The sequence below is a fragment of the Lepidothrix coronata genome, unplaced genomic scaffold (assembly GCF_001604755.1).
Source record: "Lepidothrix coronata isolate B3197 unplaced genomic scaffold, Lepidothrix_coronata-1.0 Scaffold12, whole genome shotgun sequence".
Lineage (NCBI taxonomy): Eukaryota > Metazoa > Chordata > Aves > Passeriformes > Pipridae > Lepidothrix > Lepidothrix coronata.
The window spans coordinates 3,481,379-3,498,922 of NW_016690192.1; the positions used below are offsets into that span (position 1 = coordinate 3,481,379).

Genomic DNA, 17,544 nt, shown 5'->3' on the forward strand with positions numbered 1-17,544 from the left:
TAAATCTTTCTGCTAAGAAGGTCAGGAGGAGCTGCTCAGAGATACAAATCTGACAGTACACCAGCACAAGGATACACAGCGGTGCAGCTCTGGTGGCCGCTCAGCGGCTTCCATTTACTCTGGACAGGAGCCAAAATGGCAATCAGGGCACCCTCTCAGGGCTTATCATCTGCAGGGCTGACCTAAGGAGTTTCAAGGTAAGAGGATCAACAAGACAGGAGCGCAGCAGTGTGTGCACGGTCTAAAGATTACACTAGTTTTCTGTGAAAGGAATAACTTTATTCTATTGACCAGGAATCCCAAGACTGTTCATCAAGACTGCCTATTTTTCCAGTGCCAAATGTCTACGCGTTAATCGGACAATATCTCCCCCAGTGCTCACAGCCAGGATGTGGCTGCTCCTCACTGAACATTTTGTAAACTGTATAAAAACATTTTCATCCAAAAAGATTGGCAGTAAAAATTACAACATAGAAATGCATCACAATTTACACAAAAACTAGTTTTTGTTGAACTCTATTTTCCAAAAAATAATCTTCAGCAGGTTCAAATGACAGCAGATGGAAACAAAAATAATTGACCAAGTATCATCTTATTGCAAATGATAACCATTGACTTTGTACAAGCGTGAGCAGAACCGTGAAAAAGTTTGTATTGGTTTCAAGTATACAGTGGTGATGAGCCATCCTGATGCAATTCCCATCAATGCTTCCCTGGGCCTGCGGGTATCGAGGATGTTGTTTCCATAGGAAATAACAGGAACCTGCAGTGACAAGTGATGCCAACCCATAGGAACATTATCAGCTTCTTCCATCACCATCACCGCTGTGTACTGACTTCTTGGGGAGATTTATGAGCCACTAACAATGTATTAGGGATGGGGGGAAGGAAGAAGGGGTGTCCGTAAGAAATGATTTATTCAAAATTAATTTAAAACATCACATTTAAAATGTCCCAGCACATTATCAGAAACATTTATAAAATGCTAACTCTGCCATGTGTCTATGAAGACATTGTTTGGAAAAGAAAGTGAGAGATCCACTACAATGCCACCCTTACTTTGCACGTGCAATTCGTGACGACGGCTCTCTTACCCCACAATAAGTTAGAAAGCTGTACAGCTGACATCAGATCTGATGGTTACTTCCAACAGTGAAATGACTGGTTACTTTCAATATTAGTGCATAACAGTGAAAAGCTGTCTGCTGCTTCGTGTTTCGGCAACAGCACGTGAAAAAGAAACAAAAAAGGCACTTTTTGGCTGGTTGTGCCTTTAACTTGGCAAATTTATCTATTCTGGAGGTACCCAGGCACTCCTTAAGATGTCCCCCATTTCTGTGCATGTTTGTTTATATAATTTCTTTAAAGTAAGGCAGAATCCATAAATAAAGGCAAAAAGCAGTGCAGAAAATGTGACAAACGCAAAATGTACAAAAGATGAAGTTAGTTGGCACAAAAGAAGCTTGTTTCCAGAGCCAGAAATCACTGAACTGCACTTAACATGGAAAACAAAACTGTGCTCAAATCATCCCAACTGGTTTCCAGTTGTTTGTGAGCAAATTAAAAGAGATGTGATATTTTAAACGTTGCCTGGTCAAGTGAAAATATAAAGCCAATTCATTCTTTCCCCATGTTAAAATTGCTATAAAATCTGCACAACAGTGTTCCCAGCTCACTCAAGGAATTATTCATCATATACAACCAATACCAACTTTCTCAGTAATTTCAAAGCATAAGCAAGTGATTGCAGATCCATGACTGAGACTACATTTTATTCAATATGTCTCCAAAGGTTAAAAAAATTTAATGAGTAAAACTGCAACAGAATTCCTTCTTAAAGTGCTTTTTTGTTTTAAACTACTCATTAACTTCTTTTTGTTTTTAATTCACCAACATCCTTGAATAATAAATGCTTGCACACCTAGAGAACAAAGCTTTTTTTTTTACTGCCCTTCCCAGTTGTCTGAAGGATTTTCAGAAGGGTACCAACAAAGATGACTCATTCTAGAGCTCCTCAACCAAACCATTCCATAAGGAATCACTATCCTTATAGAGCAATCTTGCTGATCTTTCTCATCAAGAGCTTTACAAAATAGCAGGGAGACATATTAAATACAGAAGTCCTTATGTAAACCCATTCTTTAACTAATATTTTACAATGAAATGTAAGTCATCACACATCTTTACAGAAATTTGAATATTCCTATTCAATATTATCAGAAAGATTAAAAATTTGCCCTCCATACATAAGGACAGTCTGTTTGTTTTTTTTTTTTCCTGTATAAAAACCAAAAGAATTTTTTTTGCAGCATCACAGAAAAGCAACAGTTTTACATTCACTCATTTAATGTTCACATAAAAATTCAACCACTAGCGTTTGTGTATTTGATAAAATCTTCTTGACACACTGTTTTCGGTGTTTGGACTGTCACAAGCTACTGCAGGTGAAGATGCAGTTTCCTAGAGCATTTATTGATCTGAAGCCTTCATGGCTAAAAAATGCTTTTAGCTTTCAGGGAAACAACCTCCTCCAGCATTGCCTCTGGTCCTGTAAAGCCACTGCTCTCCCAGGCACAAGCAACACGACTCCAGTTCCAGTAGGTACCAGGCATTAAATGTTTGAGTTGATCTGTTCTTGTGTCCATAGGCATCTCCTCTATGGGTCAACATCATCAAGGTCACTTTTGGGCTCACCAATCATCATAGGAGACTCTGAGCCCTTTTGACACACACAAAAGACGGGGAGAGAAAGATACAGCATGTTACTTTTGTTGTGCGTACGGTCAGCGATGGTTCTGAGCTGAGTCCCAGGAACCAGCTGCCACAGAGCAACACAACAGAAAGTAAACTTGCCCTTATTTTACCTGCTGCAGGTGCCTCTCCCCGTTCTCGTTGGCTGGACTGCTTTCTGACCCGTTACTGCTTCCAGACTGATCCTTCTCATTGAGCAAGGCTGTGGCATAGGCCAGGGTGTCCTGAGTAGAAAACAGCCCAAGAGTGTCAGGGGCCATGATGATCCCTTCATTTCATAATCATATTTTTTTAAAATTAGTTCTAAAACAACACAGCTGCTGTAGTGTGACAGCCGAGTCACCACAGCTAATTGTGAGTATTCACTAATATCATTCAAGGGTTATTTTTTTCAGTAACAAGCACAGAGTCTGAGCTTCTAAAGGAAGAATAGTCTTAAGTGCACTGGAATATCATAGAATCACAGAATTGCAAAGGTTGGAAAAGACCTTTAAGATCATCAAGTCCAACCCAGCACCACCACCACGTTCACCACTGAACCATGTCCTCAAGTGCCTTATCCACATGTTTTTTGAACACTTCCAGCGATGGTGACTAAAGCTGCCAAACCCAAAGATGCTAACTGGAAAGCAAGAAAGGAAATCAGCAGGTTTAACACGATCTCCTAGGACTGACACATACCTGTGCTGAAATAGTGCGCTGGAAGGTTTTGGCAGTGGATGTTTCATTGGACACATTACTCTGTGGAGCCCAGTAATGTTCAGACATCTGCATAAAAAGCCAAGAGAGCCATAAAATTGCCATATGAGTTTTACATGTGTAAAGCCTCAGCCACTTGTGATGGTAGGTGAACTAACAAGTCTGGAACAAACTTCCTGAATCCTCTGGCAATTAGCTGGAGATCCGGGGCACAGACAAGCACACAATTTATATGCAGCCAGAACAGCCAGAGAGGTTATTGCCCCTCAGCTGAAAACTAGGAAACAACTCCCTTTATTTGCACGTGCAAGTTATGGAGTTCCAGCTGAAGAGTGATGGATTCAGGGTTTACATGAGCCAGTACAAAGTAAAAATGGGTACAGCAGGACTGTCCAGACCTGTCAGCAGCAGCTGTCAGGACAGAAATGCAGCCTAGAGCTGGGATACTATGGAGTTGTACATGCAGTGCTGAGGGACCCAGCATGGCCCTGCTTGGGCCAATTCTGCCGAGTTCCAAGTTTCCAAAGTGTCCATGGATATTTACTAATGTTGGCCAACCACCGTTAAGTTTAGAGAGAAAAACGAAGACCACATCTGTGGGAAGAAGAGTTGTACCTGTCGACAGCTGTGCTTTGTGCAAAGCTGTGATGATTCTGTAAGGAATTCACTCATTTACACATTCTCTTGCATCAACACACAGGCAAAGGAAAACTGATTTTTTAAAAACGGTGAAGCCTTGTAACACAAACACAGTGGCACCAAAGCTTCCCACATGGCAAAGAATAATCATTATGACCATTTCACATTTGGTTTTATACACTGTAAATGTATCTATGCCTGAGACACAAAGGGCTACTGAACTCTCTGCATTGCATCAGATCTAGCTGCATTCAAATTGTTCTTGTAAAAAAATGAAGTAGCTTGTATTTTGTCTTTAGTCATCTCAGAAAGTCATCTAGAGGATGGTGATTTCATAATTCTCGCTGTAAACAATTGACAGTTTCTCTGTTACAGCCAAATTACCTTTTTCTGTAGCCACTGCACAGCCCAACTCCAATGGTGGGAATTCTCCTTGAAATAATCTTTTGCAGTAGGGCACCTTGGGAATTGAAATTATATTCATTAGTCAGGAACAAGGCATTCTGGCTAACATAAAAAAATACAAAGACCTCTCTGTCTTTGTGCTTCTGCCCCCTGTGTGCATTGTTATCATTGCAAACTCGGACTTAAACTGTACAGACCTGTTATTAATTGAATTAGCAAGAGCAATAATACCTAGCAAAAATTACACAAAGCAGTTTACTACACAGCTTCACATATTTCAGAATTATGCTTAATTGGGACACATGCCAAGATCTAAACAACGAGAATTTAGGAATCATAATATTTCAAAAATCTATGACAGTTTCCTTGCGTTTATCTGGTGTTAATGCCAGGCTCCTGCTCTACAGAATGACCTTTGCATTTACAAACAGGAATTAGTGTTTGTTATCTAAGAAATCCATTCAGGTACTAACCAGTGAAGATTTCACTTCATGTTGACACATGTACTATCAAGACCTTTGAGCACCAGTAACAAAGGATAAAGCTGACCAAAAATAGAGTAGTAGGCTAATTAGTCACAGGGGGGCCTAAGGCAGGGATGAGGTTAAGCTCTCAAACCTGAATTACTCACTTCTGAGCCAAAGTAACAAGGAACTTGACACACTGGTAGCAACGACTGCTGTCCACATGGTTGCTGTGGTGCATCAAGGCTGGGGGGAAGAAACACATGGATTAAAACCCACAATTCAGCTTTCTGTGTACCAGCCAGTCTGAAAACATAACAAAGATGAAATTTAAATTTTAAGTTGGGTGGTAGAAGTTGTTTCCACAGATGTTAGCATGAGTATTTGTATTAAACACACTGCTGTACTGCTGGCAGTTTTCAGTACTTCCACAACTCGATTGGATTAAAAATAGAATTACTGCATTTTCACTTTGATCTTTCAAATGCGGTACCTGAATTTTAAACAGTCCTAATGTAGTTATTCTTCCCTATAATCCATTTTATGTTAGATAATCACTATGGTTACATTTGTCTGAAGGAAAAAAATTGTTTAAAACCCCTATAAATGAACCACATCACGAGCTTCCACCTGGATCAAAATTTGCAAAGCTAGAGGAACGTTTAAAGCTTCTTCCCACAAACAAGCATAGCAGAACTCAACAGCCATGAAACTGTTCCATGGGAGACTCGGGCAAAACCTGAGGCCATTCCTACCAGGAAGTTTTCTATACTGTGAATTCCCACATCTTCTAACAAAATTCTTTGACTGAGACGCACAAAGATTTCCATAGAGCTGCCACAATCAGATTTGCTACTCAAAAGTTGCTCTGTCCGTAGCAGTCAGCAAAGAACACAGTAGTGAAACCTCCAAAGCTGGCAAAAATTGCTAAGGAACTGCAAATTGCCAGTTTTAATACTGTTGAAGCAGAGCAGATGATTAAAATTACAGAACTGCTGTACTGCAAATTATGCACAAACATCCTATTAAGGACCACTAAAAACTTTTATTTGCTGATTTCCTCTCCTGGACTAAAAGTAGTCAATGTGAAGGTTGGCATTCACTGTTGTGAGGAAATTTTGAGGTAAACTACAACTTTCACTCCCAAAACTCAGAGAAGTTCCTGAAACATAAAAATCTGATGGAATATTTACACCTCACCTCTGTAGAGGTAAAAAGGTCATGTATTGCCCAAGTTACAGGATAGAATTGGTCCAATTGGGACCAATTTATGCAGAAATCAAAACAAACACTTAGCTATTCTCTTACACTGCTGCATATTTTCTTCTATCAGTCATACATGGAAACTACTAAACAGAAGAGCACTGAAGAGAGAAATAAAGAACAAAGCTAAATATACCTTCTCACTGAAACTGAATCCAAAATAACTGAAGGTGAAAGCCACAGTCTGAAGCGGCTCCTCATCCAAACAGCTATGAAAGAGCTGCTCAAGCTGCACTAACCCATCAGAGGTGCTCTCTGAGCACTGTGTGGTTATTCTGCATTTCCCTTGCACACAGAACCTCTTCTCCTGATGCACGTGAAATAAGCTCTTATCACTTCTGGGACTTTTTGTGTTGCTTTTGAATGTTTTAGTAACTTCACTTCAGTAAAATTTCTGTATCAAATGGAGAGACAACACTTTGTATGAGCAGCAACAAATGTGAGCCACCTGTCACGCCATGAGGCTATGCTGCAGTTATTAGTACAAGCATTGTTCTGTGCTGAACCAGTTTCTTTTTATGGTAATTAGGATGCTGACAAAACAAAAAGATTGGCAATTTCTTGAGATATGTAGGAAATAAAAACTAATTTTTAAGGTTACAGGATTCATACAGCTCCTCTGTTATGGTAATCAAAGGTACTTCCCCCCCTCCATTATGTATACACCCTGATCTGCTTCTTATTTAAATAAGTTAGTTCTCTTTCTCAGTTCAATTCCTTTCCAGTTTGCTGTCACTATAATATTCTATTGTTTATTTTAGGTTTTCTTAGGGTATTTTTGTGGTGGTGGCTAAATCAAATGTGCCGAATTGCTTTCCCTAAGAAGTAAAAGTTTTGGAGGATTAGAAACCAGGAGATGATACGAGCCATCACCAGCATCAGGGTCAGTAGGAAACAGGAGCGTTCACCCACTGGCTTACTTGCCTATTAATCCATTTTCAGTTTCAAAGGCAAATTTGATGCGCTCTACTTGTAATGGGTCTTCAATAACCTGTTAGGAAAGGAAAATATCAATTTAATAAGGTGTGTTTGATACCTGTATCTATTCTATGGAATGGTTTTAACCACCTCAACATGAAAACCAAGTAAGACTTATTTCATTGGATTATCAAGACAGCAATTTAAAAAATAATAAAAACTCTAAATGGAAGGATTAAAAGACATGTGGATGTGGAAATTCCCAATGCAGTTCCGACCTTTTTCATTACGCATCAACACAAAATCTACCTTGTACAAGTCTTTACCCTTCACCTACCAGTATCTCATGGAGTAACTGGAATATGTTTTTCAGTTCATGAGGTGGAGCAGTTTCCAGTTGAGTCTGCACGTAAGAAACAAAGTTACTTAGATAGTAAAATATGTTGATGACCCATAGAATTACAAGATACCTTTACAGACTTTTGACACTTTGTTGATTTAAACAGTAAAAGCCTACAAATAATCCCAAAGCCACCAACACCCCTTGAAACCCGATAAACTGCACTTATTGCTCTGCAGAGCCCACTGCCCTTATAACCCACAAAGGATGACTAAAGCCTAGAAACAACACTTATGCAGAAAGCTTATCCTGGTTATGTCCCTACCTTGATGAAGTGTAGCACAGTAAAGGAAAAGTGCTCATTGCAAAAGCAGCAGTACACCACCATCTCAATGAGAACGGACAGTGATCCCGTCAGCTCTCGCAGCGCGTACATCACCTAAGGGAAATGAAAACCATTTCAGACACAGACATACAATTGTTTTTAAGAAAATCAGTTCGTAAGAGAATGTTAGTCTTTTCCAGAAAGGATGCAGCTTTTTCTCCCAGCACCTGCATGGCCCAGGAGGCTGAACCCCTGCCCTCATAGCACTCCTTCAGTTCCTGCTGCCCACCTTCAAGGGGCTGGTCAAGCATGATCCATTCAGTCAGAGCAACTCAAGTCATCACCTCCATTTGACATGATAATGGGCTGCACAGGTACTTGCAAACAGTGCATAAACTCTCAATACAGACCCCTAAGTTTAGGGATATGTTAGAATAAGAAGAGGTCAAGAAACCAAAGGTGCTTTCTCTTTTAGATTCAAAATAATAACCACATACACCCCAGCTGGCTGTTTTTTAATATTCAGTGTTTTCCATGCACAGATGCATCAAAGAAATCACATCAGACCAGCTACTAGGTTCAAGCAGGGCAGAATTTAGAACGGATACCTCCATTAAGTAGGGTTTTCCCTCAGACAGGAATAACAAGGCTTCTACTTCTTCATGGAGCGTCAAAAGCGGCCCTGAAGCGGTGATGCTTAGAGGCAGACGCTGCTTAAAGAGACCAGGAGCTATAATAGCAAATACAAAAACAATCCACTAATAGATTAGTTTGTTCTAACACATCTTGAAGACACTGCTGCTCATCTGGCACCATGTAATCCCTAATCTCAACACTCATCTCAGCTAGTTTATAGCTTGTACGTTACCACTCCAAGTAACAATCTCTTGCAGGGTGAAGTGTCATTTGCTTTAGTGACAACAGGCAAAAGAACTGCAGGAAGGTCAAAGCAAAACGTTCATAGAGAACTATCAGTACTTTGAGCTTTACTTTTACTCTTAATCACTGTTGCACATTCAATATTTTCAGAATGTTTATAATTCTCCTGTTACTTTCTGATTTTTGACTGCTTTCGACCCTAGACAGAAATTAAGTTATTCTTTTAAAAAGATAACTTCCAATTCCTCCTTCAGGAAACTGAAGATTTTCACTTACTCCTTTATTATCTTTGTTTGGATATTTCTGCCTCTTGTAAGAAATAACTAGGAAAGGTTTAATTGTGTGTTATTCAGTAGCTCAGTCTAAATACTCCCCTTCAGATTAGCAAAAGGCATCACAAATCTAAGCAAAATACAGCCTGTTAGGCTGTGAGTCTGTTCAGCCAGCAACACAGCTTGATTCGCTCACATGAGGAAAGACTTTTTAGGCATACAGGGGAGGGAAGAAGGCACAATAAATATCAAGATTTCTGCACCCCACATACCCTCTGAGTGCCTGTAATAATCTCAATACATTTACAGCAAAATAAAAAGTATGCTAACCACTACTGCCTAAAATTCAAAGGTTTTGTATTTTTCTCACTGATATTAAGTTACTCCCAGTCAAAGTAACTGAAATGCAAAGTCACAAAGACAAAACCATAATTCTTACCAACATTTCTTTGTGAGGAGACGTCAGAGTGCAAAACAAGTAGTGCTACAGTGTTGTGAAGATATCCAAACTCACGTGCCTGTGCTGAACTCCACCTGCGATTCTGCTTGAGCCAAAGAGAGATTAAATTAACTTTGGTTGATTTAGTCAACTTTGTTAAACCAAAACAATGGCCTTATAGTGCCCCACCATGGTCTAATACTCTGGAGTGGGTAAAAACTTTTATATTATCAAAAACATGAGGCTCATTTCTTCCAGAACAGCTATTTCCATGCTAACCACACATAGGCAGACTAAGACTTGCATGACGTTTATAGAATAATCCAAGGATTAGTCTATCTGACCACATGAAAAGTATTTATTAATAATTTGAGCATCATAAACATGGGGATGGACAAAGTACAGCCCAAGACAACTTTACCTGATTACTCTGCCGGTTGGGGCCAAGAAGGAAGTTGATCATGTGCCTCAGAGCAGAGTGCCTGAGAAGAAGACTGCTAGCCCTTATTCCCTGCTGTTTAGACAACAAAAACAAGTTACCTTCCTCTGCAGGTAAAGGATAAGTGCTCAGAGGAACAAAAGTAAAATGCTCTAGGCTAAAGCCTGCATTTTCCACTCTAAAAACCCCATAATATCTCAATAAGGTAAACCACTAAAGAGCTGTCTCATTATACAGAGAACATATATATACCAGACCAGAATCAGCAAATGCAAAATACATGTCATATCAGAAAAAAAAAAAAAAAAAAAAAAAAAAGGAACAGAGAGAAACCATACTGTGCTGAGCAGTACATTCTAGTCAGTTATTCTGCTTCCTATGGGATAAAAATCCTGGATGCTAGGGTTTTTTTTTACTATATATATATATATATACACTTAGGAACAGCCCCAAACAATCCTTCAAAACAGAACCCCAAATTTCAGACTCTGAAAATTACATTTTCCATTGGTATACTTTTCTGGTATATTTTTGTGTGATTTTATCCTAATCCACTGTTCAAAGCCATTTACTTAGAAAGAATACCATAATAAAAGTTCTGAGAGAGTTTCACTGTGCTGCTAAACCTTCTATGAATAAGGATCACTAGCTGTTTTACTATTGTCCTTTAAAATTCAAATAAGCATAAAAAACCCCAATAGTTTCTTACCTTCTGTACGAAGTTATTGAATAGCAAAAAGTACTGAGCACAGTTTTTACAGTTTTCAGGTACATCTTTATCCAGTAGAGCAAGTAGCACCTCCAATAATTGATGTAGAGTTTTTAACTGTGAAGAAAAAAACTATTAATTTGAATGTAAAGAGCTGTCTACTGCTTAAAAATAAAGTGTTTTAGATATCAGACTTTCTAATAGAAAATTAAACCTTTAACAATAACCATACTCGTATCTCTGGAAAAAGATAATTCAGTTACTGCTGCTATAGCTTCTGACTGAGTGAGGAAGGAGAATCAGTTAAAAATTAAGCTGAGATCAGAATCAGAGAAAGAAAATAGATGTTAAGAAAAGACTAACTCCAAACTATTAAAAGAATATGTGACAGCAGTTCAAAAGACAAGCTGAAATCAGAGACAATTGTTTATAAGTAATACTTCGAACCTAAAATTTTGAAAGTTACAGCACTATGTCACCTCCTTGGGTAGGAACAGATGAGCATTAAGCTACTCCAGAAAATGAAGAGCAACAAGCACAACCAAGACAAAAGGCTTTCACCTTGTCACTCACAACTCAAACAGCTCTGTCTGCAAACACAGCAAGAGCTGGCAGGCAGAGACAACCAAGCGGACTGTTGGGGATGAGGTGACACTCACTAACCTTCTCCTGATAAAGCAAGGCACTGTCGAGAGTTTTTTCAAGGATAGTGGCTACAGCAACTCGCACCTCTCTGACGCTGCATTCCAGGAGGAAAGTCCTGGAAGATAAAAGGTGAAGCTGCAAAGAGAACTGGAATCAACGTGTACACATGGTTGCTATGCTTAAGTGTGATATTTATTATTTATCATTTTAACAGTCCAGATACTCCTGTGGATAATCTTTAACTTATTTTTCTGCATGTCACTAGTAAGGCCTATAATATCACTTGATATTTATTCATTCAAGCAACAAAAAAAATCTCTAAAAGCTCTCATGGGATCCTGTTTTTCAATGCAACTTTAAAGATAATATTTTCTTTACACTGACTCATCTCTCTAAGTGTGTCAGATCTCCAAAAATTTGTCTTAGGTATTTTCAAAACACCTATTAGCTCATTGTTAGCTTGGCAAGAAAAATTCTTTTCAATTCATCTGTGATCTTAGGTATTTAACTTACCTTACCCCGAACACTTTCATCATGTTCTCCTTTCCCACTACTTGCAGGACTGACTAGGCAAACAAACACATTCCAAGGCGTTCCTTGAAGAATTAGACACCTGCATCCTCCACCACGTACACCGTGTCGTTTTATTAGATTTTCAGAATTACTCAGAAAGCCTCACAATCAGAGAAAATACTAGAAATAACCCCCTAGAGTGTCTGTTTAAAGAATGTGCATAGTCGACTCTTTGGGAATACATCAGAATAGGCCAGATCACGTTATTAGGAAGCTTTTTCCATACATGAGACACAAAACATCCAAGACAGAACTACCAGTACTTACTTTACAAGCTCCCGGCCCTCTGGCCCGACGAAATATTCAACTAACCACTGACAAGCATCAATGCTTTTGGAGAGCAGTGCATCTATGGTGGCAATCCATTCTTCTGTATCAGCCCTTTAACAAAACAGGGACAACTGTCGGTAACCAAAGAGAAAAAAAAAAGACCTCAAAAGACAAAAAACACCTCCAAAACCTAAACCATGTTTCTTGTTTGCCAAATAGAAAGAATTTTTACTTGAACATACATTAGATGGCTTAAGACAAAACCACTTGGAGAAGTATTTTAGAACAAACTTGCTGGTTTTTAAACCCATTAAAGCCTTACTATGACCAATACACTACCACTGAAATAATGGGCAGCAAACTGTCAAAAACATGACCTTCTCCCAGATTTCTTTGTGATGGAATTCCAGTGCAAAGCAGGAATGTACTGCTGCTCCCGTGAACCTGCAGCATGTCAAGGTGCTGTAGGTATGACAGGCATAAAAGCCTCAGACTATGTTGTTACAGGACCCAGAACAAGGCCTTACCTGAGTTTCTTCTTTGTTCGGAGATACGTTTGGAAGAGGAATTGGACTGCCAGCTGTAAGCTCACCTTTGCCATGCACGGATAATGAGGGTGCTTTACCTTAGTCTGAAAGAAACATCACATTTACTCCAGAGCAGAAACATGCCTGCAGCACATATGCTGTCTCTAAACACATCAAGATGTTCTATTCAAGTTATTTACTTCATTTGGAAAAAATAAACCAAAGCATTTTTCTGTGCTAAATCAGTTTTCAGTGCTGACTATTTTAGTTAACAAATATGCTAAAACAGGAACAAACTTGCTGTAAGGCCCAATAGATCTGTGGATTTTATACATTTAATAAATGCTGTTTGCTTACTACTCCATTTAGAATAACTCAATTAAGAAATTGTATTTTTAATTAAAGTCTATCAACTATGAGTTGATTAACACCAACTTTTGGATCTTTCATATGGAGAGAAATTTTTGTCCTTCTAGAGCTCAGTTTGCATCATTATAAAAGGCATGTTTTATTAAATTAATTTTACTATGGCAAAATGATGTTTCTCTGACTACTAGAAGAGGAGGCTGGAGTTGCTTTGAGATAGATGTTATCATCAGTGTGAAAAATTACTGGAAACAAAGAATTGCTCCAATGGAAAAGCCAAATCATGTCAACCCTTCTCTTCCAGTTTTCCTGGTAGTGACCCAAATATCTTCAGTGGCCCTTTTGACCATCATACTCCAAATACTCTAAGATTAAAATGTAGGTACTTACAGCATTCAGGGAAGCCAATGACAGAACAAAACTGAAGTAGTCACTACTGTATACATCTCTGTTCTTCATAAATTTCAAGTTTTCATCTCTCACCATCTATATAAGTAAAAGAAGGCAAAAAGAAATTAAAATGCTGTTAAAATACACTTCTCTAACTACAATTGTATCTTTTGTGTAAATGTGTGGTGTTTAGAAACCAGTGTCAAACTTGATTCTGTTTCCTTCTGAATTACTACTTCAGCAGAGGGAAAAATACATACAGGAGACTTCGAAGATTTGTATAAAACCAGTGATTGTCTTTCAAGGATATTACAAAACAACATATGAGGGACTTAATTGTTTGGCCATTAAGGGAAGAGAAAAAAGGAACAAGTTGCAGATAAGTTCTTATTTTTTGCTTTGTTTTAATAAAAAAGCCAAGAGAACATTCCCTCAAACCTGAAAGGCTTGCTTAGCAAATTGAGATGCACAGAGCAAGGAGCCCTGGTGTAATTACAAGCTGCAGCCACAATGGGGTATTTAAATGCCAAGACCTTTTTTCAAATGAGATTTTGCTGAAAGACTTACATACATTTGAGCCAAATTCTGTTCATTGTAATAGTACAACCCTGGATACAAGAATCTCAAAAGTGACTATTAATACCCTGACACAGCCCATGAGGAGGCCAGATAGAGCCTGCAGTTTATTCTCCCTGTGTGTGTGATGTAGGCTCTCTTGCACGTGGGCAGATCAGCAAGATGGTGTGTTTAGAGGCTGGGCCAGAGCTGCAGGTTTGCAGATTAAGACCATCCCCAGATTCTACCACCCTCTCACTGCTCTACCAATGCCATTGCACCTCTGTTTTCAGTCCTGACTTGCAAGGTTGCCTTCAACATCTGTGTCTTCCCTTTTGAGAACATATTCAGTATTACATAAGCCAACAGATAAGAACAGAATTGAAGCTGGTTTTGGTTTCTTTCATTTCTACATTCTTGTGAACTCAAGAACTTTAGGATGACTGTAATTTGCCATCATCTCCATTACTCCTCAAGTGTACTTCAAATGAAGCATCTTCTCTGTTCTTGTCTTTCCCCGCTTGCATCCTGACTGCTGCCATATCTCATGTTTGATTAAATTTGCCTGCAGCTTTTTCAAAGCAATGAATGATGGGTCAATTTCGCGAGAAGGGATAGCAAAACTTACAATAATAGCTTGTTAGTAACTTTATTTCAGAATCCAGAATTATCTTCTATCTTTCAAGAATTATTTTCTTTTTTTTCAAGAAGGGAATTCAAGGTGACCTTCAAAGTTACTGTGTTCCTCTCACTATGTGCTAAAATTTCACACAAGTTGGATTTTGTTGCCACTTTCAGGGTGCTCTACCTGATATATCCGCACAGGCATTTTCTCTACAAAAAGTCCCTTTTTTTCTCCTTTTCGAACCAGCTTAGTCAAGATGGAGAGACGGTCACTGTTGGGCCTGTGGGGTCGAGGTGATGACTGGGGTGAAATTTCTGGCGACGATGGAGCAGATCTGAAATACATACAAGCTCAAGGTGAATAATGAAATCCTACGACAAATCTACAGCTTAGGTTTAAAATCCCAGTGCAGCCAGAATGATCTTAAAGCAAATCTGATGACAGTCTAAATATTTCTCGAGGCTGTCAGTTGGCTTGAACTTCTTACTGCAATAGTGACAGCAGTATGGAAATCATAAATGTAACAAACGACTGTTCATTAAGCAGCTTGAAAACCAATTTCAAACAACAGAGGGGTCAGTATGTTCCTTTCTCGAACAGGAACTATTGATTTCTTAGTTATGGAGAAAGATCTAGGTATCAACGTAAGAGAAACCTTTACGGATACAGGAGGAACTTACAAGGAGAGGTCCTCAGCTTCCTGACGCACAACACTCACTCGACTTTTCTTTGGTAGGACAGGAGAGTTCTGATCAGACACTCTCTGGTAAAACAGCATGTAGGCATTCCAGTAGCGCCTACGCACGTCGGGGTAGGGGTTGGCTGGGGGGAGAAAGGGCATTTGATGAAGGTCCTCGAAGGCTTAGTACCTTTTCCATTCCTACATGGAAGTGAAACTGGGTGTGCAAGGAATATACACTGTGGCAGTATGAAGTCATTTGTCAGATCCAAACATCAGTCTGTTAGTGAATCACAAGAACTTGATTTCTAAAATATTTCTGCATAAAGCATATATATTTTAAAGGTATAACTATCTGAATTAAGAAACAAGTGGATATTGGAAATGTATTTGGAATAAATTCCTTAAGGCATTGAAAAGTTTAACAATATGATGTTATACCAATTCTATGCATTTTCACTAGCCTTAAATAAGGGCTGTTCAGTAGTTGGAGTTTTTTTAAGAACTATTTTAACAAGATGCCATTTTGCTTTTGAATATCCATTATTAAGTCTACAAAGTGCTGAACAACAGTGAATATGATTCAATTCATATTAGGCAATACACAAACTTATGTCTTTCAGTAAAGGGAAGACTTTAAGGAAAAACTGTTTCAGAAGGATTGTTAGACCAAGTAACTCAAAGTAAATATAACGGACTGAGCTTTACTGCCACTGAGAATCAGTATGAAGCTACTGTAAATCAATCTGTACTTCTGCTTACATTGATCATAGACTTTAGGTCTATACTCTCCACCAAAACATTCATATTCCAAGGTTTCATCAGTCAAATCAAATTCTTCGACAACGGTGTCATTAAATTTGTACCACTTCCCTTTTCCACATCCTCTGTGATCAAAACAGAACAGAAACACAACAGAAACAAAGTTACTTCTTAGTAAAAAAAAAATGAACCACCGTGAATACCCTAGAAATGTCAAGGTTGACCTCACATCTGTTTTGACAGGAAGTAGAAAGCTTAGTGCAATCTCAGTCAAAGTTACATTTAAAAAAAAAAAAAAATTAAGCTTGATTAAAACTATGGGAAGCACATCACCTGCAACTATGTGTCAAAGGAAGCCCTCAAACTGCAAACAAGGTACCTAAGAATTGCTGAGAATTTTGTATCATGATGTCTCATTTTGTTGTGTTATTGTCTCAACACTCACAATGTTGAGTGTTAAGAAAGAGAAAAGTGCTTCCAACGCAGATCCAAATGGCTCACTACACCCTCCCAAAAGAAGCAGTCTTCAAACACCTCTCAAACCTCCCACATAAATCTTCTGCCCATTACCTCCTGTCCTTTATGAAGGAGTAGTAGTGCCCAGCGTGTGCCTGGCCACTGTGAACAATCACACCAACGAGCTCATAGTTTTCTGTTGGGGCAACTTTCTTCCTTGGGGAGCCTCCACCTCCTTGGTCTGTGTTTCTACCATTGTCCCCCACTTCCGAGGACGAGTCCTGGCGAGCCATCCCTGACACAGTGTAAGGTTCCATGTTCAGCATCCAGGGAAACTGTTTGAAGAGATTTCTCAGATTAACCAAGATGTTATATTGCATACACGTGTAATTTTATGAGAACTCTATTAATACTTCCCACATTGGGAACACCAAAGGAAAACATGGAACTTCAACTTCTTATGCCTATTACACAGAAGTTAAATAATAAAAAGACTTTAAGGAGGTTTTTTGGTCTTGCTTTCTGAAAGGAATTTTCCTGAGAATGTGGCAGACAAGAAAAGCTCTAAGGAAAAGTACTTGTTTTCTGTAGTATGATCATATTGTAAGTGTACCACATACTCAAAATCCCAGTATCGAAATATGGGGAAAAGAAGGAAAATGAATGGGAAGAGTGAGAGTCCACTACACAAAGCAGCTGGGGAGGTCACCATACAGAAAAGTTTTCTTACCCTGATTTGTTCGTCATATTTAATAGAACGACCACTCTCCCAGTCAAAGCCAAATCTCATCAGGTGAATCACCAACAGGCTTGGTAAGACCTTAATGCAGGTGCGCTTCACTGTAGTTCTCTTAAAAGGAAACAAGAATATCACCTCTATCTATAAATCTCAGGCATTCTGCAGCATCCTTCTATAGATGCACAAGGTACAATACAGCCACGGGAGGCAGAGTGTCAATACAATGACTATAATGCATCTACATATGTTAATTTATACAATATTTATATAGAATTTATAGAATATTTAATATTTACAGAGTATTTATATTTATAGAATATTTTACTATTCTGCCATCCCTCTAATGTTCAGTCTACAACACCAGTTACCACATAAATTCATAGACTGAACCTTTTGATTATGTCTTCAGTGAAGC

At 38.7% G+C, this 17,544-nt stretch overlaps 1 protein-coding gene across 2 annotated transcripts in view; it reads right to left on the reverse strand.

Moving 5' to 3' along the window:
• Nucleotides 1-257: 257 nt before the first annotated feature.
• USP24 (ubiquitin specific peptidase 24) overlaps nt 258-17,544 on the reverse strand; it is a 62,852-nt gene continuing 45,565 nt past the window's right edge. For both annotated transcript variants that reach the window (XM_017805540.1, XM_017805541.1), the window contains 21 exons: nt 17,121-17,240; nt 16,505-16,725; nt 15,935-16,059; nt 15,174-15,315; nt 14,677-14,827; nt 13,314-13,409; nt 12,558-12,661; nt 12,028-12,141; nt 11,206-11,302; nt 10,543-10,659; nt 9,816-9,908; nt 9,395-9,497; nt 8,413-8,534; nt 7,805-7,918; nt 7,477-7,542; nt 7,146-7,212; nt 5,126-5,204; nt 4,474-4,549; nt 3,433-3,519; nt 2,865-2,975; nt 258-2,719 (listed from right to left, as the gene is read on the reverse strand). In XM_017805540.1, coding sequence (XP_017661029.1) covers nt 2,657-2,719; nt 2,865-2,975; nt 3,433-3,519; nt 4,474-4,549; nt 5,126-5,204; nt 7,146-7,212; nt 7,477-7,542; nt 7,805-7,918; nt 8,413-8,534; nt 9,395-9,497; nt 9,816-9,908; nt 10,543-10,659; nt 11,206-11,302; nt 12,028-12,141; nt 12,558-12,661; nt 13,314-13,409; nt 14,677-14,827; nt 15,174-15,315; nt 15,935-16,059; nt 16,505-16,725; nt 17,121-17,240 — 2,268 coding nt within the window. In that variant the 3' untranslated portion in view covers nt 258-2,656. The remainder of the gene's footprint in view (nt 2,720-2,864; nt 2,976-3,432; nt 3,520-4,473; nt 4,550-5,125; nt 5,205-7,145; nt 7,213-7,476; nt 7,543-7,804; nt 7,919-8,412; nt 8,535-9,394; nt 9,498-9,815; nt 9,909-10,542; nt 10,660-11,205; nt 11,303-12,027; nt 12,142-12,557; nt 12,662-13,313; nt 13,410-14,676; nt 14,828-15,173; nt 15,316-15,934; nt 16,060-16,504; nt 16,726-17,120; nt 17,241-17,544) is intronic.